Genomic DNA, 20,531 nt, shown 5'->3' on the forward strand with positions numbered 1-20,531 from the left:
CCCTCAGCCCCCAGGGCCATCAGTGCAATAGGGGATGTCCAGGTGCCAGGGTTGCTGTGTAGTTAGTTCCATCGGCTCTGGCCTGTCTCTTCAGGCTTTGCTCCCCCGAGCGTCTTACAACTGGCCTCTGGATGCTCCCAAGCCCCCTTCTCTGCCCTCTGAAGTTTCCCGTAATAGTAACTACCATTGACACTTACGGGCACTGCGTTAAGCATTTGGCACGTATTAGATCGTGTCTTTTTCACAGTAACTTGATGCGGAGGCTCCTCTGATTATCTCCTTTTTATTGATGAGGAAACCGAGGCTGAACGGATTGCCCAACGTCGTAGAGTCGGCCAAGTGAGAACGACAGGTGTTTTAAACCCAGGCTGTGTAAACTGCCTCGGAGTAGAAAAGAAAGTATCAAAAGGTCAGGGAGCTGGCATTTATGGGAGACCTACTCTCACATGTCATCTCGTTTGCCTCCTCCCTGAAGGGGGACAATGAGGCTTGGAGGGCTTGACCCCGGGAAAGCTTGTGCTGAACGTCAAACTGAAGTCCTAGCTGCAAAGCCCGTGCTCCAGCCGTGGTGCCGTCCAGCGGTCAGCTTGCAGCTGCGGGAGGGTACCCACTGGGGACAGTATAGGGGGGACAGGCTTTGAGATGATTGTGGGTGATAGAGTGACCTCCAGGTTTTTGTCCCCTGGCTGGGATGGCCGCCCATTCCCAGCTGTAGCCACAGGGCCTCCCAGGTAGGCACAGCCCCCAGGAGAGCATGGCTTTCATGGGGAATCCTTGCAGGTTCTGTAGGTGGCGAAGAGCAGATCTGGGGGGATGGGGAGCGTTGCCCTAGCCTGACCTCACTCCAGGCCTGGCTGCCAGCGTCCACCCCCTGCTGCTGTGGCCGAGACAGCCCCCAGACACCGGCAGGGCAGGTGGCAATTATCCCTGGGCACTGATTATACCGCAGGGCCGTCCAGAGCCCCAAATAGCAGCTCAGCCTGGCACAGGAGTGGGGGAGGAGAAGGGTCCCGCTGGGGAAGAAGGGGCAGGATTGAGAGGATGCATATGGGATGGATGTATTTGGAAGGACTGTGGGGTGGGGGAGGAGCTCACCACGTCAAGGCTTCTGCCTTTCGGGGCAGGCGAGGGCCATAAAGGAAAAGAATGAGGTCCCCGCTGCAGCAGGCCGACCCAGAAGAATTAGATGGGGCAGACGCCACTACTCCAGCCTTCCTGAGGGTAAATCTGGTCACCCGAGAAGGTGGTACCCAGCATGAGCGGGGATGTAGAGAGGGTCTCACAACATAGGAGGAACCAGTGGCGCCACTGAGGCCAGACCAGCTGCCCGCCTCCAGCCTTGACCCGCGGCACCTCCGGATTGATCAGCAAAGGACCCCCAAAGAAGGCACACAGGGAAGGGAAGGGAGGCTAAGTGAGTGCGAGGAGGGGGTTGGGGGCACAGATTCCCCAAACCCCACAGGGCCAGGCCAAGGTCTGTGTGCAGTACAGGTCTTAGACCCTCGTCCAGCCATCCCTTGCCTCACATGGGTCTGCAACTTCCCGGGCCCCATGGACCCTCCCTCAGGGTGATCTTCAACCAGAGGTAAAGCCAGGTGGCCGCAGGCCTCAGAGGCTGAGGTTCCAGGAGCCGGGGCCACGGGGCGCCCTGCAAGAAGAGGCTCCTCGCCCCTCCGTGTCTAACTGCCCTCCCTCTGCCCAAGCCGCTGCCTCTGGACCTCTCTGAGGTGTCACAGAGGGCTTGAGACCTGCGGGGCCAGCAACTCTCCACAGCGAGGGCTGAGCAGGATGGGGGTGGAGGGAGAACCCAGTTTCTCAAGCAAGTCAAGGGAAAGTCAGGTGGCTGGACCCTGAAGGCGCTTGGGTGCAGTGAGCCGCAGCTTCCTTTGGGGGCCTCTCGGATCCGCCGCCCCCAGCCCTGGATCTGGCATCTTTAGAGGCTTGCCTGATGCAGCAGGATGGGCGCCCAGAATGGCTGAATGGGAGGAGCATGAAAATAAAATAGAAAAAGAGCAATATATTCCCCAGCATGTACCCCATTTTCCTTCTTGTGTAAGTATAGATTCCTCTGTGTTTATCTCCCCCCACCCCCCACCTGCACACAGACTTTGAGAGTCTGCAACCATTGCAGCCTCCCTTCCTGTCGGCCCGGGAGGGGGCTGAGCTGCCAGTCCTTCCCCCACACCCAGGAGCTACAGCTGAGGGGAAAACCAGGGCAGAGTTCTTCCCAATATATGCCACTCTGGGGACAAGGCCAGGCAGAACCTGGTTTCCCAGAAGCCCTTGATTGTTGCTGGGTTTTTTTTTTTTTTTTTGGTGGGGGGGGGGTTCTCGTGGACCCACCGTGCCCAGCGTCTGCACTCCTTCCTTCCAACCTGTGGGACCCAGTACCCATCTGGCAGCACCTGCTTGAGGGCCACCTGTGAGTCCTCCAGGCGCAGGTCAGAGAAGGAGGCTGTCAGTGGCTCCAAAGCACCTCTCCCAGCAACTCTGCTAATCCAAATAAGATAGGGAAAAGGCAGTGGGAGGAAATGATAGTTTCATGGTTATTTTCAGAAAGGAAACAAAAAAAAAAAAGATGCAAACAGGAGCACACCCTGCATTTTGGTGCAAAATCTAGGAGTCTTGGGGAAAAAGAACCTACAGTTCTTCTTTCCTGTCCTTTCACCAGATGCCAGGGAGGGGCTGCCAGGGCTGCTGGGGACCTTGAGCTGCTTTCGTTCAGGGGGAAAGGGAGGTGAGGGGCTTAGGGAGGAGCCTGCAAAGACTCTTCTGATAAAGGCAGGCTGGGGGAAGCTGAGGCATGTCTGTCTTGTGGGCAGCCAGGGGCCCACCCTTTTGGGGGTGGAGGAGTTAGAGGGGTGGGGTGGAGGAGCGAGTGGAGAACTGGGAAATTCTGGAGCCGATGCTTGTAAAGCGCAGTGGCATGTGTAGGATCGGTGGGCTGGGAGGGTGTGTTCTAGGAGCACAGCGCAGAAAGAGAAATCGAGAGGGGGAGGGAGGGCAGGAGAGACTGCTTGCGGGAGAATTGAGTGAGGCCGCTGTGAGCATGTGTGCAGGGCGCGTACAAAGAGGGGAGCCCCCACCCCCCGCCGCACACCCCCCACCCCCGCCCTGCCGCCAGCGGGCTGCACACAGAAGGGACCGCTGAGGGCCCCGCCAGCTCCAAAATGCTGCATGAACAGAGGCCAGAGCCCATCTTCCGGACCCCAGAGGGAAACTGGGCTTTGCTCTGTAACCTCTGGGGTTCCCTGGACGATGCCGGGGGAATGCAGAGGGAAGTAGTGACCTGAACCTCTGGTGGCGGCGTGGGATGGGGTGGTGTCTGGAGGCCTGTTCTTGGATTTGTTTGGAGATTCCTATAAGAAAGTCTGGAGAGACTCAAGGGTAGGGGGATGTGGATGGGAGAGAGGTGGGAGCCAAGGACAGAGCTGCTGGGAGAAGGCTGGTGTGCCAAGGATGGGGAAGAAGCGAGCTAAGAATCCCAAGTGGGTGCAGATGAGGTGCTGTTCTCAGAGTAGGGGCGAGAAAGAGCTGAGAATAAGCAGACCTAAGAGAACCGGAAGAGGACATTGGGAAATCGGCTGGCCCAGGGTCCTGCCTGAGGCAGGCGAGGTATTATTATCCCCATTTCAGAGATGTGTCATCTGAGGCCCAGAGAGGTTAGTCGCTGCGTCCAAGTTTCTGTGAGTACTCAGAGAAGGCGCTGCAGGGGAGAGCTGGGCAGGAAGCAAACTCAGGCCATCTGTTGGGTGGTCAAATGGGTGATGGAGGGGTCTCTGGTGTTGACATAGGGGGACCCACCAGGTATTGTTCCAGGGAAGACAAAGGTAGGCTGAACGTCAGGAAAATCCCTGTCCCAGGAGGCCCATAGGGCCTTGGATTCTCCTTGCGTGGGAGGAATGCCTCGTCCCTCCCAGCCTGCTAAACCAGACCAAGCCCTGGGACCTGGGAGAGTTGGGGAGGAGGTGGAGGTAATGACTCAACCCATCCGACACAGGCTTGACCCAGGGGTGGTTGGGAAACCCAGCAGATGCTCCAGTGGGGTGAGGGGTGGAATAAATAGGTGATGTTTAGATAAGGGAGAGAGAGTGTGCCGGCTGGGAGACGCTGCTGGTTCCGGGCAGCCCGTTAGGAGGAGGGTGGGCTTTGGGCTTTGGGCTTTGGGGTTGGAAAGAAGGAATGAGGTTCCAGAACCTCCTGAGAGGCCTTTCCCGGTAGGAGAGGTAGAGGCTCAGGTGGTGGGTTTGGGGCTAATATCCAAACATGGAGGACTCCCCGCCGTATGCGTCTTCAGGGTGGAGACCCAGAGGCAGAGCTTCTGAGCCCTCCAGGCCCTGCAGCTCCCTCAGCGGGGCAGTGGCTCCTGCCAGGAGCCGGCCACCCTCCGGGGCCTTCCAGTCCACGGGCGGGAGGCTGACCGTCCACGCCCCTCAGGCCACTCTGAGAGCATTTGGATCGAACGGGACCCCAAACCAGGGGACCTCACTAAATGCCCGTTTCTATGCACTTTGCAGACAAATAAGGGAGAGAAAGGGTTAAAAAGCACATTCCCCAAACAATCACAGCCGCAGAACATTCCCCCACCACAGACACAGGCCAGAAGGAACTATAGTCAGGGAACAGAGGGCCCAGGGAGCCAGTGGGTCTGGAGAGAGGCCGGAAAGTCTGAGCAGCAGGAAGCAGGATCATTAAGTTCAGGCCCAGGAGGTCAGGAGCAGAGGTCTCTCCCGCGTCCTGCCGTCCTGCCGCTGTAGGCTCTGGCTCAGCCCCGCTGTGGGGAGGTGAAGGGGTGGGTCTTGTGTGTACTGTGTGCTGGTCCCAGAACATCAGAGCTGGGGGTGCTGTATAGATCTACCACTAGCACCACTCACTTTCCTGCTAGGACTTTAAGACCCAGAGGGGGACGGTGACTTTGCAAGCATCATACAATTTTGTCCTAATCTCAGAGTCAAGACCGACAGCCAGATCGCCTGACTCCTGATGTAGTGGAGCCCAGAGGTGTACAGTTGTTTGACGATCTAGATTCTCATTGGATGTAGATTTCAGCGCCCCAAGACCCAGAAGTTTCTGTGAAGCAGGGACCATTCATTCCTGAGCTTGTCACCTCTGAGCCATCTGGACCCTGTGCGGTTTCCTCACCTGATCTAGTAGGAAGAGCTCAGACCTAGCTCCTAGCTCTGCCGGGAACATCTGCCTGGAATATTCACCTGTCAAAGGAGAAAAGCATCCCTCAACAGTCTTCTTCAGGTTTCTGGGACAGAATAGCTCTTTTTCACAATTTTACATAGCAGCACATCTGCTCAATAGCCCTGTGGAGAGGAGGGGCATGAACTCCATTGTACAGATGGGAGAACAGAGGCTCAACCAGGTTCCAAGATCGACCTATGGTCTAACACAGAGGGAAAGGCAATGCTAGGGCTGAAGCTACGCCTTTGGTCTTTTGGCTGAGAGCCTGAGCTCTTCCAACAGCAGCAAAGGAGAAGCAGGTGGGTAGGCTGAGGAGGGGGAAGGCAGAGGTCTGTCCGTGTCTGGAATTGTGGAAGCTGAACTCTAAGTGCCCAAAAGAAAGAGGGTGTGGGGCGGTCTTTACTCCCAGCTCACCATCTCAGGTTCTGGGCTGAGGAGCAGGCGGGGAGGCCAGCAGGAGGGATGCTCTGCACAGACCGAGGAGAATCAGAAGATGGAACCCACATCCTAACCCCTCCCCCCAGCCCCAGAAATGGCTGCCCTGTAGCAAGAAGTAGCGACCAGGATGTAACACAGGGAAGTGTCATCTGGGTTGGACGACCTCCACCGAGCCAGCTGGGCCTGCTCCAGAGATTCCAAGCTGCTAGGTTGTTTCCTGGGGACTGTGGGCCACTGGAATTTTCTCTTCCTCTTTGGGGAAAAGGACAAGAGAGTGAGCAGCCCTACAGGCCACCAGGGGAGCATCCCAGGTAATCCACTCTACCTAGAGTCCAATGGGATAATTCACAAGAGACCTTAGCACGGCACTTGGCAGGTAGTAAGTTCTCAGTACCTTTGGGGTTTCCTTATTATTGTGGGACCTGGGAGAGGACTTTCTAAGATCCCCCAGGAAGTTTCCCTCAACCCACCCTTACCTCCCCCGCCTCCCCCGCCTCCCACTAGACTCTGATTTAGGTGCCTTACTATCAGGGACCACCATCCCATGACACCAGGCCCCATGTATTGAAATAGTCTGTTTATGCTTCTGCCTCTCCCTTGACAGAATGGAAGATCCTCGAGGGTAGGGACAGTGTCCTGTGCATGTTCGTCTTTGTACTGCCTGCTGCTTCCCTCCCCTCCCCAGGGCAGGCACTGGACCTGCTTTAATACAGTTTTGCTAAATTAATGGATAAATGAATAGATGCAAAGAAGCTCTGGTTGATGCCAAGTTGCCACGGAAAGACAGACACTGATGGGGGCTTTTGGAAGGACACGAAGCGGAAGACCAAAGAAAAGGCAAGGGGAAGACATTTTCCTCCTCCAGAATGAAACTGCTCAGACAAGTGTATAGAAATGATTCTCCAAGACTGAGATTTGCAACAATCCAGGGAGCTGGAGCTTGTGGATGGGAAGATGGTGGATGAAGTGATTTCAGGAATGTCCCATCTTACACGTTCAGGGCTGGGGTAAGAATATGATCCTATCAGAGGAACGTGGCCATCCACCAGCTCTTTGCCAAGGCAGGAGACATGGCCAATGCAGCCGCAGAAGGAGGGAGCTGCCTTTGCAGGGGCAGTTCCTGAGAGAAGAGGCCACGGGAGATTCCCACTCTCAGGTCGGGCAGCAGGAAGGGTCATCCATCTTATTAGGAACTTGGTACCAAGGCAGGTGGCAACGGGAAGAGAAAGGGTTCGCAGGCTTTGGTTCTCAAGGGAGGCAGTTCTGTCTCTCTGTGGACAAGCTGGAGTTTAGGAGGCATTGGTGGCCTCTGAGAGGACGTGGAAGAAAGTTTAAGAAGACTGCAGTCAGGGAGATGAAGAAGCCAAGCAGGGGAAGGGGGATTTGAAGGCTGAAAGGAGAGGCAGCCTGGACAGAGGGAGAGGACACCCAGGTACGGGTTGTGGCTCTCCCCAGGGGCTCGGTGGCAGGTTGGGGGGGGCTCTCCCTGACCATGAGTCTTCAGATTGTGTTTGCTTTCTCTGTGATCTGGTCCCACACTACCTCTCTGACTTCTTCCTATGGCTGACCCCTTGCCTCACTCCTTTCCAGACACTCTGGCTCCACGTGATTCCTTGAATAGCCCAAGAACACCATCACCAGGACCTTTACACTCTCCATCCCCTCTGCCCAGAGTGCTCTTGCCCAGAGGCCCCTGTGTGGCCAGCTGCATCACCTCCTGCATCTGTGCACAGAGGCCCCTTCCCCGTGAGGCTGTCCCGGACCACCCTGTAATGTATGGTAACCTGCTCGCCAGCACTCCTTCTTCCTCTGCTGCATTCTTCTCTGCGATATAGATCACAGTCTGACATATTATGTATTTGCTTGTTTGTTTTTTACCTGTTTCTGCCCTGGAGAAGAGAATCTTTGAGAATGGAGGGATTTTTGTTGTTGTTGATGGCTATATCCTTCCATAAATATTTATTAAATAAATGAAGGAATCGGCACCTTCTTATGGGACCCTCCACTGATAGTCTGGATCTGAAATCCTGGCTCTGCCTTTACTGGATGTGTGACCTTGGACAAGCCACGGGACCTCTGGAGGTCTCTATTTCCTTACCCGAAAAGCAGTGTTGGACTAAATTGCCTCTCAAGGTCCCCTAGGACTCTACAAATCTAGGGGAACCCACCCAGGGGGGTGGGATGAGGTAAGGGCCCTGACATCCCTGATTCTCTCATAGACCATCACTGCCATTAAAGCCTTAGATGACACTTCTGCTCCCAGACTAGGGTTGGGGGTGGCAGTGCCACCAGCCCTGGGGCTGGAAGCTGAGAACTGGCTAGAAGGCTGAGGTCAAGGATTGATGACTAAGAACAAGTCTCAGATCCAGGGTGAGGGACTGTTGGGGAAGAGCTGGGGCTGTTGCGTTTTATTTAAATCCCTGGTAAGGATCAGGAAGCAGGCAATAGCTCAATGACACATTAATTAACTTTGCAGATGATACTGGATCAGGAAGGTGTTACACCCACCCATCTAAGTGAGAGAGACAAAAGGACCTGGGAAGGGGTCAGGAACCAGGTCAAGAAATGGCAACAACGAGCAGCAGCTGTGGCCAAGAGGGGACAGAACTTGTGTCCTCTGGTCAGATTGGGGGTGGAGAGGATCCATTTTCCGAATACAGATGTCCAGTGGACGGCTGGGGTTGGGAGTGGTCGTGAGGACTGCAAGTTCCTCTGGCCGTCTTTGAATCGGTGTACCCATCCCTGGTGGAGCCTGAGCCCACTTTCTCACATCTGGGTTTGGAGGATGGGGAAAGGGGGCAGGGGCAAGGGACAAGGAAGATGAGTAACGTTTATGGAGCACCCACACTGAATCAGGCCCCATACACATCACTTCTTTTGAACCCCACAAGAGTAATGATCAGACGGGAGGAAAGTGACATCCAGAGAGACTAAGAAACGTGTTGACAGTCACGATGCAAGAAAGTGGCAAGAGGTGGGATTCAGATCGAGGATGGAGGTGGTGATTCCAAAGCAGGTTAACGGCCCCAAAGGAAAAGCTGGAGTAGCTGCTGGGTTATCAAACTGCCTCTCAATTTTCAGGACAGAGATCTGAGTAAGTAACAAGTGCCCCCAAGGAAGCTTTCCTTAGTACCCTAGGGTCATGCAGGAACCGGAAAATTTTCTGCTTTCCTGCTCAGATGGCCTGACCTTCCTAAGTAGTGGGGAGAAGGGAACAAGGAAGAATGGAAGAACTTTGGGCACCCGGAGGGGAAAAACCCTCAGGACTAAAAGCGCCAGAGCTCTTGCAGCCTGTCGTTGAGAAGAAGCCAACGTTCCTGAAGGCCCAGTTCTGTTCTGGTCACTAATCTCCCTCCCTTTGGTGGAGACAGGGACCAGATGCATTCTGGGTAAGCGGTCAAGCCCTGGCGTGAACCACCCCAGAGAACGCAGGGGTAACTTCAGACAAGGGTAACTTCCCCCATGGAGGGCTGGGCTGTCTCCAGCCTCAGGGGCTTTAAGACATCTCTTTTCCTCCAGGGAGCTGAGAGATGGAAGCATTCCTGAGCCCCTTGCTGGGAACTCAGTGGGTGACCCCAAAGGGGACTCGAGTCTGCTGTTGGCCAGATTAGAAAAGAGCTTCTGTTTTTGGTCGGGTCATGATGCTACTGTGAAAGGTCCAAGGTAGAGATGGCTGCAGGCCCTGGGCAGGCCTCATGGGGAGAGCCACCTGAAGGTCTAGCGATCACGCGCCATGCAAATGAGAGAACATCACTGGAGTGATGATGGAAATGGAGGGTTGCAGAGTCCTGGAGGCCCCCAGGAATGGGTAAAGGAGGAGACTGTAGGAGCAGAGTGGGGTTCCTGAGGTCCAGGAAAGGCATTCCAAGGCCCAGAGATTGCCTTGTTCGTCCTTCATCCAGAGACGTTGAGAGCAGAGCAGGATCTCAGTAAACCAGCCCCATGTTCTTTTAAGTAGCCAGCACCGTCTAGAACCTTGTATTCTCTAATTCTTGTTTGCGGCTTTGCGTCCATGATCTGTTTGTATTACCTCCTTAGTAAGATTGCTCGGAAACCTTTCTTCTAGCCATCTGTGTGTTTGCCAGAAAGGAAGACATAGGTTTTTCATGCCCAGGTCAGTGGGCAGAGAAGCGCTGTGCCCCTGGTAGCCAGCAGGGGCAGCGGCAGGGACGACCCCAATTCCAGAGCCCAGATGAAGCAGTCGTGATGAAGATGGGGAATGAGGATCCCAGGCAGGAGAGTCGGGGCCTGGTCCCTTCCTGCTTGGGCATGGACACGTCAGAGACTTCAGCACAAGTTGGGGAAAGCCCCGTGACACTGCCCCCAACCCTGGCCCACCTCTGTTCTTGTAGAGGGTTGCGAAAATGATCATCGTGGAAAATATTAGAGGTGGCATGGATGGTAAACTTCAAGCAAAAGGAGTGGTGAAATTTCAAGACCTGGGATGCTGGGAGAAGCTGATGAGGCCAGACATGTTCCAGGCCTTCTTAGATGACTGATGGGGGAGTGATCATGTCCTCAGGGCTGTCCCAGGGACTGCTGTGACCAAGGGGTTCCAAGCGTCACTCAGATCTTCCCCCTTCTTCTGGAGACCTCATTCCTCTCCACACACAGAGTGGGTTTTCTAAAAAGAACCACTTGAGATAGATTTAGGATTCTGACCTATTTTTAAAACCCCATGGTACCTTTTAGAAAGTCATTTTCCCCTAGTCGTTAAGGTTTCTGCCAGTATGATTTCTAGTCTTTGGGACACACAGAGGTCTCCTACTTTCCCCGGGTTTATTATTCCAGGACACAAGGGGAGCTGATCAAGGCTGGGAAAAGGCAGCTCACAACCCCCTCATCTATGGCAAGCAAATTCTGGACTAGCAAAAGGGGATCAGTAACGATTGGCCATAGCGCCTGCCTACATTCACCGGAATCCATCTTCCTATTCCTTTTAATATACTTGTGAATAATACATAAAAACACACATACACACACACACATACACACTCACTCACCACCACCTCACCGCCACCACAACCACCACCATATAAAAATATAAGTAAGCTATTCCTTGCCCCCAGTTCTCACAAAGTATCTTCTCATTTGTATCCAATTCCATTTAACTGAGTACAATTTTGCAAAGAGTCATCACCTTCCGTAGGCCACTCTGGAGGGGTATGTGCATGGGGGGAGGGCATCCTTTCATTCACCCCCAAACAACTTAGAGTTTCCACACTTTTATTCCTGATTTTGTTCCTAGGCCTCTCCTTTGCAAAGCCTCCCTTGATTCCTTCTCATGATAGCCCCATCCAGGCCTTTCCTCTACCATACCCCCACTTCACCCCTAAGTTTCAGGGTTGAATCTCCTCTCCCCATATTTACAAAACCCAGGCAGGTTGGGTTGCTGGTGTGATGCTATCTGGGGCAGCCTTATCTAGCTACAAGGTGTGAATCAGAGATTACACCACACAGGGCTGGTACCAGCCAGGCAGGCTGCCATATTGCCAAGTAACCCAGTGGTTGAACAAGGATGGGTTGAGCAATATGCACCAATGGGAAGTGAGTTTATTAATCATGCCGCATAGTACACTGTTGACGAAAGTATCACTCTGAAGGCCTGGCTTGATTGAAGAAGGTGCAGGTGGGGCTGAATGCTAACTGTGTAAGCTATCTTCCTCTGACGATGTGCACTTGAAAAACACATAGAAATCTGGAAGGATTCATCCAGTTTAGCAAAGAGATGGATTATATGCTCCATCATTAGGACTTTTCGGCCATCTTGGATTCCCTCTGTTAAAAAAGAAGGATACCTCCTTGTGGCTGTACACAAAGTTGCAGCTTGGAAGTTTCAAAGTTTCATGAGGTGAGAGAAGGGAATTCAAGATGGCAGCCAGTGACCTAGAACTGTGTGGGCGAGAAAATTTAAGACTGCATCTTGCGTTCTTGTTATTGATCTCTTACTTCAAAAACATTCTTTTCTAAGGCCAGAGCCCACCTCCTCCACCCAGGTCTGCCTTCAACGTCTCAGTAACTATAGCCAACCAGAAATACCACCCACATTTTTCACTGTGATGGGCCTAAATGGAGGGCAGGATGCAGGGGTCGGGTGGGGGTGGGGTGGGGGGCGGGGGGGCGGTGATAAGAGCAGTTTCTGAGCAGGGACATTATAGTATAGTTCTGTCACTGTATGGCTGGCCTGAATGGCACCCCAGGCGTTGAGACACTGTCCCCCATTCATAATGTCACGCTACATTGACATAGCTCTGTATCAGACACCAAGCCCCTAAATGTTGCTGAGGCAGATAATATGCAAAATGCATGGCTGAGAAACCCAAGCAAGAGGGCAGGCAGGAGAGAGAGGATTGCTTTGTCCAAAGACTGTTCTAGAACAAGCCTCCCAATGATAAAGGATTCTAAAAGCGATGGGAAATAAGGTGAAGGGAGCAGGATGGAGATGTGGACACGGGAAGGAAGTGGAGGGTACATATCTCTTCAAGAGAAACGGAGAAAGCTCTAGGGCTGGCAAATCACATCAGTTAAGGAAAGGGAAGGTTCTGGAGAAGAAAGCTCATAGGGTAGGGAAGCATCACTTCTATGGGTGATAGAAGTTGTAAGATGGGAGGGATTACTGCTCTATAAGACATTCCCTGTATTTCTCCAAATTCCTGTGTTCTTTCTTCTCTTCTAAGCATCGGCTCCTTGGGTAGCTCATAAGAGCTAGGACAGGCAGCTACAAATAATGAGGCCTGGAGTATCCTGTCCAAGTGTGACTGCGTTGTAATGCTTTTAAACCTGATTTTTCCCAATTATCTGACCACCAAAAAGCTTTCAATCTTTCTGGTTATCTTGCCAACAATGAAGAACCCCCTCTCAAATCTCCATCTGTTTCTCAGGCTTCAAAAGCTCTAGCCAGAGTAGTACTCAGTGTGGCCGCAGAGACCACCGCAGGTCCTATTCTGGTGCTCCCTGAAGCCACCAGAGAAATAGTTCATAAGCCAGGAGATCCCCTCCCTTCTACTCTCAAATACCCATTGGAAACCAGAGAGAAAGATTCTAGAAGGTTCCAGTCATCAGCCCCGGCTCCCATGAGCTTATCTAATCTGTTCACCTAATCTCTCTGGCAGTTTGAGGCTCCCAGAAGGGTGGAGGAGAATCCCTAGAACCACAGTAGAATTCTCTGAGAACCAGAGTAAACACTCAACATTGAGTTTGAAACGCCAGAACCCACACGAAATTCTAACCGACTTCTAAGAACACCAGACTCCATGTTTCCACGGTGAGGGGTTTCAGAGCAAGAACCACAAAAACCAGGCATAAGAACCTATCAGACCAACCACCAGCCAGAAACAAAACAAGACAAAAAACGGGCCAAACCAAAACTTTATGCTATGAAAACAAGAAATAAAATAAGGAGATTTCTAGGCCGTCTGATTGTCAGCAAACACAATATATTTACTGTATTAGCATTTGCTCACAGTGCAAATGGTACAACATTACACCATTTCAATATTTCAGTTTTTAAAAATGCTGTTTTCATGAACTATATTATATTGGCATAACAATGTGACAAAGGAGCAAATGAAATGTTGGTGAAGAATTTCACCTTTTCACGATAACAAGCATATTTTTTTAACCTTAGTATAAGGTACTATAAATCCAAGAAATAAAAACATCCACAAAATATATTACATCTGGTTTGTCTTTTTCTAAGTACTCAACTTTATACAAAAGTCTTTCAAAAAATATCATTCCCCATAGGTTTTCCTGTTTAAAACCTGATTTTTTTCTCTCAGTTCACATAAGTTAGAGTGCATTTTCTTTTGCTGTTTTTTTCTTAAAACATGCAGACATATAAAAAATCTGGATAGCACAACCTTTTGGCAACAAAGCTAGTTTTCTCTTAGTTTAGCTTAAATGTCTGAGAACAGTTTTATTAAAACAAAGGAAAACTCAGAGTTATCATGCAGTGACATGCATATACCAGAAGGAGTAAGGAAAAAATATTAAAGGATATCTGATTCCTCCTTCCAGCTTTGAAGTGACCAAAATTTTTGTTTTTAATAATCATCACATTATAAAAAGTATTCAGCAAAATACTGTCTCTGCAAAGAAAGATTTTACCCTTCAGCTGAAAAAATATGGGCCCTCCCGGCAAACTTCATCCACTTCTCTCTCCTTCTACAAAAAGTCCAAGTACCTGGAAGTCCACAGTCCCCTGCTCTTTGATTTTTTCCCCCCTTTCACTAGACTCCTTTAGTATTATCTATCCACCACCAAAAAAACCGGTGCTTTTTTCTTTAAAAAAAAAAAAAGTGGGAAATGCATAAAGTGACTTTAAAAACAGACATTCTGTAAACTCCAGACCTTTGTTCCTTCTCTCTGGGCAGCTTACTGACCACAGGAGAAATAACGCTAACAGGGAACAGTACATTCAGGCAAGACTGCACTGGAAGCTGTGTCAGAGAGTAACCTTCCCTACTACTCCACTTCCAAAGAGTCACCCCTGTGTGGAGGAGGCTGGGGAGAGGGGGTGCCTGAGAAGAGGTGAGGTAGGGCGGGGAGAAGGTGAGACTGGGGTATGGAGAAGATGTGCCTCATTCAGCAACATGGATTAATGCAAACATCCCCATAGCTTTGAGGAAAATTTGGACAGAGATGTGTGTATATGTGTGTATATGGATGTATATATACATACTCACACACACATACACACATGTAGATATAATCTCATCAGTTAAATTTTTCATAAAAAATAAATCATTTAAAGCTGTAAATGCCTACAAGTTCTCTTTATTCCGGTGCACTGCACTGGATAGCCAAGTACCTTAGAGGTTTTATTTTACTAGGAATACATATTGTGTGCATGTTATATATAAATGTATATATGTGTGTGTGTGTAGACACACATATATACATACATACACACACACACCGTATTCATAAATTTGAATTCTACCTGTTGTGTTGGTGATGACAAAGAGAGAGAGGAAAAGAAAGGCTGCATTCCCATTAATGGTGGGAAGAGAAATGGGTATGTGAGTGAGAGAACAAAAAGATGGCAAAATGGGGTGGTTGGTTGAGGCCTGCCTTTTTGGAAAAAGATTTGGAAAGAGATGGGAAAAGGCTTAGAGGGGAGAAGGGAGAGGAGGGGGAAAAAGGGCAGAGGGCAAACTCAGGAACAGAGATTTAAAAATCTCTGGGGCCGAGGAAACACATTTTTTTTAAAGGCAGGTTCAGTGATGGCTGCTTCTTCTCCCCGAAGATCAAACTGCCCTGAGGCCTTGAGAGGGAAGCGCTCGGAAAAGGAGGGATTCTGAGGGGCCAAACCCTAAGCGGCGGTAGCAGCACCGCGGCGGCGGCACCCGAGGCATTTCTGTGAGAAACATTATTTCGGAGCAGATGGAAGACCGTCTCGTCCCGCCACGTGCAGGCCCCCAGCGGCCTGGGGACCCGAGGTGGGGAAGAGTTTGGGGTGGACATAGCCCAGTTCAGCTCAAGAGTCTCGCACACACACGTCGGAGCGCGCGCGCGCGCACACGCACACACACACACACACACAGAAACACACACGCACACATACACTCACGCGAGCACGCACACTCGCGCGCATCCCCGCACGCAGGCGCGCGTGCGTGCGGCGGGCAGCAAGCTCTGCGCTTTGGTGCGCTCCTTACCCCCTCCCCCTCTCGGGTCTTCGATGGGGAGCCGAGGGAGACGTGGGGAGAACCGTGAGGTGCTTGGGTCCAGCGAGGCTTGGGCGGGCCCAGCCTTCAGTCCCCCGCAGGTCCTTGGCCCGGCCCGGCGGCCCCTGGATCAAGACGATCCCAACTGAACAAAGCGGGCTAGACGCCACCTTTCCGCCCCCACGCCTTGGCTAATGGGGGGCAGCAAGGGGAAGGCGCCTCCTGCCCTGGCCCCCGACCGTTGGCCGGTGTGAAAGGGTGGAAACGGGGGACAGCGAAGGGAAACAAGGGGCCTTACGTCCATGGAGAGGCCAGGGCGCGGCCCCTGCGCCTCCGTGGCTAGCTTTCCGGCTGCATTCAGGCCAGCAGCCGGGAGACACTGAAGGGGAAAAGTGTGATCTGGGGGCCCGAGCCTCAGGCGCAGGTGGTGACCACAGGGGCCAGGGACACCGGGGCCGCCGAGGACGCAGAAGGCGCACCCCCCTTCTCCGCCTTCTTCTCCTTTTGCTTGAGGTGGATTTTGGCGTGGCGCTTGCGCTCGTCGCTGCGCGCAAACTTGCGCCCGCAGAATTCGCAGGCAAAGGGCTTCTCGCCCGTATGCGTGCGGATGTGAGTGGTAAGGTGGTCGCTGCGGCTGAAGCTCCGCATGCAGATCCGGCACTGGAAGGGCTTGTGGCCCGTGTGGATGCGCAGATGCCGGGTCAGCTCGTCCGAGCGGCTGAAACGGCGGTCGCAGCCCTCCGCCGGGCACGCGTGGGGCCGCTCGTGTAGCGGGGTCTTGCTGGGTCGGTTGGGGTACTTGCGGGGCCGGATGGGCTTGAGCGTGAGCGGCGGCTGGGGCAGGCTGCCAAAGCCCGGGTGGATCTGCTTGTCTTTGAATGCCTTGATGGTCTCCAGGGGGGTAATAGGGGGCGGGTTGACCCGGATGGGGTCCATGCCCTGGAAGGGCTTGTGCTCCGGAATGGAGCCCATGTCGTTGGGGTGGTGGTATAGGTTGTAGTCAGGAATCATGGGGAAGAGATTGCTGTCCAAGGCCGGTTTGGCCGATTGGTAATCCTGGGGGGAATAGGCGAGCCCGGGGTTGCCCTGGGGATCGTGGAAAGACACAGGCTCCGAGTAGAGATCACTGCAGTTAGAATAGGGGGGCAGCGCCGGATACATGGCCTCCACTTCCCCCTGCGGCGGCTGCACCATGCTGGCTGTGGAGGTTTGCGTGCTGAGTGCCCCAGAGGCCGGGGGCACCCCCAAGATGCCGGCGCTCATGAGGCTAATGATGTTGTCCTGGCACCAGTTGGAAGGGGAGTCAAAGGCGAACTTTCCCAAGTAGGTCACGGTCTTGTTGCCAGGGGCTGGCTGGAAGGAGCCCGAATAAGAGAGTTCCGGGTTGGGCTTCTCGTTGGTCAGACCGATGTCCATCACATTCTCTGCGGAGAGCGGGGGAGAGAGGGGAGGGGTGAGTGAAGCCGAGTCGGCTCCCAGGCAGGGGCGCCCAGGTCCTTGCCCAGGTGTGGAGGTGCGGCCGGGTGGAGTGCGCAGCGCATGGGGTAGGCTGCGCCAGGCGCAAAGCGGGCGGTGCCGCGCTCCCGGGCGCAACCTGGATACAGGAAAATACTACTGATCGGGGTGTGGAGTGGCTGCTGCACACACACCGCACACGCCGTACACACACACTCCCGTACCACACACACACACACACACACACACACACACACACAGGCGCGAGCGCGAGAAGCATTGTTGTTATTCCCGAGGTGGGGCGGGCAGGTAGCTGCAGCTACAGGTAGTTTCAGACCCGAAGCGCGCCGGGCTCTCGCTCTCCAGCGCACACAACTCGGCCTCTTCCCCTAGCGCTGTCCGCGCCGGACCCCGCGCCTCTCCTGCCCCGACGAAGCCCCCGGTGCGCACTGCGCCCGGGGAGCTGACCCGGAGGGCTCCGACGCTTTGTCCGCGGCGCGTAGAGGGGTGCTGTCCGCAAAGGGAGCTCTCCCGCCGCCTCCCCCAGCCCCAGTCTCCTCCGGGCCTGAAGGAGCTTTCGGCTTTTGCTGGAGGGGGAAAGCCCAGCTTCAGCTTAGCGAGAGTGGAGGGCGGCGGAAAACCGGCCGGTGTCTCCATGGCGGGAGTGGCCGCTCTTCCCAAGCTCCTCGGTCCGGGGATCGTCCCCTGTGGCAGCCCCCGCGCGGGTGGGCCCCCACCTTCTCCCCTCCCCGCCGTCCCCACACCCCCACGGCTTTGCTGAAAGCCCTGGAAAGGCAGCGTCGCAGTACCTCTCCCACCGCGGGGACTCCACGCCGCACATGGCTCCATCCCGGGTGGGAGGCTGAGGGAGTAAGGGGGGAGAGCGCGGGTGAAAAGGGACGTTGGGCTCCTCCTGGGAAAGGGGGCGACAGCATTACGCCTTGCGCACAGCCCGGCGATCGCGCTCCCTAAGTGGAGAACCCCAGAGCCGCTTGCACCTACCTCCCTTCGGTCGGCGGCTGCCCCCACCCGGGAGAACCGAAGCCTCTACCGTGGCGTCGCCAACCGAGCCTTCCCGATCGGGGAGGGCGGGAGGAGTGGGTGGGAAAAGCAACTCGACCCCCGGAAAATTCCCAGCGCGCCCCCCATATCTCCATCCATCCATCCATCTATCCATCCATCCATCCATCCATCCATCCATCCATCCATCCATCCATCCATCCATCGCTAGCTCGTTCCCTCCTCCTCTTCCTCTCTCCCTTTCCTTCCTCGCCGCCTCCCCGCCGCCCTTACCTGTAGCCATCTGATTGTAATGGGCTACCGAGTCGCTGCTGCCAGAAAAGAGGTTGAGCGCGCTGGGGATCTCCTCGGGGTACAGATTGTCAGGCAGTTGGTTTAGCAAACTGCTCATGGTCACCGGCAGCTTCTCGGCGAGTTTGCCGGTCATAGCACTCCCGAGCTGCCGCCGCCGCCGCCGCCGCCACCGCCGCCGCTCGCTCTTAACGCAGCTTCCAGGCAAGCGGCATCGGAGAGGCGATCCGTGGTGCAGGGGAAAAGCATGCGAGAGGGAAAGTTCGGGAGGAGGGGGGAGGGAAGAGGGGAAGGGGTGGGCCTGGGGAGGGGATCTTCTCTTTTTGGGGGGTGGGTGGGAGAGAGGGCAAAGGAGGGTAATCCTCTTGGGTGCCTCAGCTGGTGCCGTAAGAGGCTGGGTCGTGGCGTGGGGGGGGGGCGTGTGCGGGGTGGGTGGGTGGGTGCTGGGCCGGGGGGGGATCTCGGCCCAAGGGGGTCGCACGCGGCCTCAGTATTGATAACACAAACAGACGCGCGCCCGCGGCCCCCCCGCCCCCCGATCCGCCACCGCCACCGCCGCCACCGCCGCCACTGCCGCCGCCGCCGCCTCTGCCGCTGCTGCTGCCGCTGCTACCACCACCACCAGCCCCGCAGCTTCCTAGCAAGCGCACTGCTGCCCAAAAGCTCCCAGCCAGGGAACTCCACCAGCCTATTTATCTGAGCCCCGGGAAAGCTCCGTGACGTAGCTGCCCATATATGGACAGACAAAGCCCAGCCGAAGGGGCGCGACGTCACAATGGAAGCTCCTCACAATGGAACATTAGAAAGCAGGAAGCGGGCCGCAGCCAACGTGCGGCGCCCGCACCGCTCGCGGATCTTAAAAAAAAGAGAGAGAGAAAGAGAGAAATAGAAGAGAAGAAGGAAAGAAAATTCGAGAGGAGAGAGGAAAGAGGGGTGTAACTGAACGTGCGGCGTAAAGCACGCAGCGCGGGGGTGAAAGAGCAATAATCGCCTGTGTGTTTATTTGATGTCTGCACCAGGAGAGCGCGCTTGTAGGACAGGGCGCCGTGGGGTGGGGTCGTTCGCAAGTGGCCTCTAACAGCCCCCCAGCAGGAAGAAAGAGAATTGAAAACACTCGGCGGGGTCCCTTTGCAGCCTGGGAACTTCTGGGGAACCCGGAAGGTGTGCGCTCCGACCCTGCCCCGGCCGCTCTTCTCGCGTACAGGATCCTGCCTGGCACTGGGACAAAGTCCCTCTGAGGAGGATTCCAGCGGGTCAGGGATCTCTGGTCCAGTATCCCGGGAACTTTTGTGCCGCCCTCCCTCCGATGCGCCGCCCACAGCCCTGCTGCTCCCTGGGCCCCTGACCCTGTGCTGACACCCGGCTGAGCGCAGTGGCTGGGAGATTTCGTAGCTGCATAGCGGCTGCGCGGGAGGCGAGAACTCCTCACCTTGGGGGTCGAGGATGTGCAGTTTTGGTGGTGAAGGAGAAGGAATGAAGTTGAGGGGATAGGGAACACGTGCACCAAACCCTCCATAAATTCCCTAATGGTTCCAAAGCACCCCTTTGGCCACGGGATGGCAGGAGGGCCCAGCAGGCCCAGGCGCAGTCGCTGTCTATTGCTGCCTGCGAAGGGCCCGCCACTGAGTTGCGGCAGCAGCCTGCCGAACCACAGTCTCTGAGCCACCACGACGACCTCCCCTGCTCTCTACCCTCCCCCTCGCCTTCCACAGGGCTGTCCCCATTGCTGACTGCCGGCGCCCTGCAGTCAAGGGCTGCCTGTTTGCCGACCCCGAGCGCTGTCACCTCCCAGAGAGGCAGCAGATCCCGGGGGCGGCTATGTTCCCCGAGGCCTGTTTTCGGAGCGCGCGCGGCCGGGCCGCGGGAGAGGGAAAGGAGAGGAGGGGGGCGTGGGGGAGCGACCCCGGATCACACCAGCTCAGCGTGGGAGGAGTCCCTCCTCGTTGGCCGTGTGGGCGCGGTGGATCCCGCGTTCCTCGCTGGGGAGTCGGGGTTGGGGGAACATGCATTTCTCAGGGGGAGTGGGAGTACTGACAAGGAGGAGGAGAGGATCCCCGGGCCTCACTCCGTGGGAGGGCCACGCGGGCCGGGGACGTGTGGGAGGAACTCCCGAGCTGCACATCGTCGTGGGGGTGGATGACAACCTCTCTCTCCTCCCCTCCACTTCACTCGGTGGAGAACTAGGGGTGGGAGGGCCCGGCCTCCCCCGGATCTCCTCTGGTTCTTAGGAAAGGAGGGATTCCCGCTGCCGCGGGCCCCCTCTCCCCCGCCCCTGCTGCCGCTCCCGCCAGGCTACCCACACCTATACCGCGGAGGCTCTGCGCCCCTGGGCTCTCCTCCGCCCGCGCGGCGCGGGGAGGGAGCGCTCTGCAGCGGTCCCCAGCTCCGGCCGGAATCAGGGCATGCAGCGCCTCCCGCCCCCGGCTCCCTCCCAAGGGGGGGCGATTGGCCGGCCCGGGGGCGTGG

At 55.2% G+C, this 20,531-nt stretch overlaps 1 protein-coding gene across 3 annotated transcripts; it reads right to left on the reverse strand.

Annotated features, from left to right (window-relative positions):
- Positions 1-12,978: 12,978 nt before the first annotated feature.
- On the reverse strand, positions 12,979-19,008 carry EGR3 (early growth response 3). Of its 3 annotated transcripts, XM_067745112.1 has the most exons (3): positions 18,048-18,116; positions 17,564-17,616; positions 12,979-16,723 (listed from the first exon to the last, which is right to left on the reverse strand). In XM_067745112.1, the coding sequence occupies exons 2-3, from the start codon at positions 17,601-17,603 to the stop codon at positions 15,714-15,716; spliced, it is 1,050 nt and encodes a 349-aa protein (XP_067601213.1). In that variant the 5' UTR covers positions 17,604-17,616; positions 18,048-18,116; the 3' UTR covers positions 12,979-15,713. The 3 variants fall into 3 exon arrangements, with proteins under 3 accessions (XP_067601213.1, XP_067601212.1, XP_067601211.1); XM_067745111.1 differs by lacking the exon at positions 17,564-17,616 and having other exon boundaries at positions 18,048-19,008; XM_067745110.1 differs by lacking the exons at positions 17,564-17,616; positions 18,048-18,116 and adding an exon at positions 17,757-17,933.
- Between the last annotated feature and the right edge of the window lie 1,523 nt (positions 19,009-20,531).

This window comes from Pseudorca crassidens, chromosome 7, assembly GCF_039906515.1.
Source record: "Pseudorca crassidens isolate mPseCra1 chromosome 7, mPseCra1.hap1, whole genome shotgun sequence".
Lineage (NCBI taxonomy): Eukaryota > Metazoa > Chordata > Mammalia > Artiodactyla > Delphinidae > Pseudorca > Pseudorca crassidens.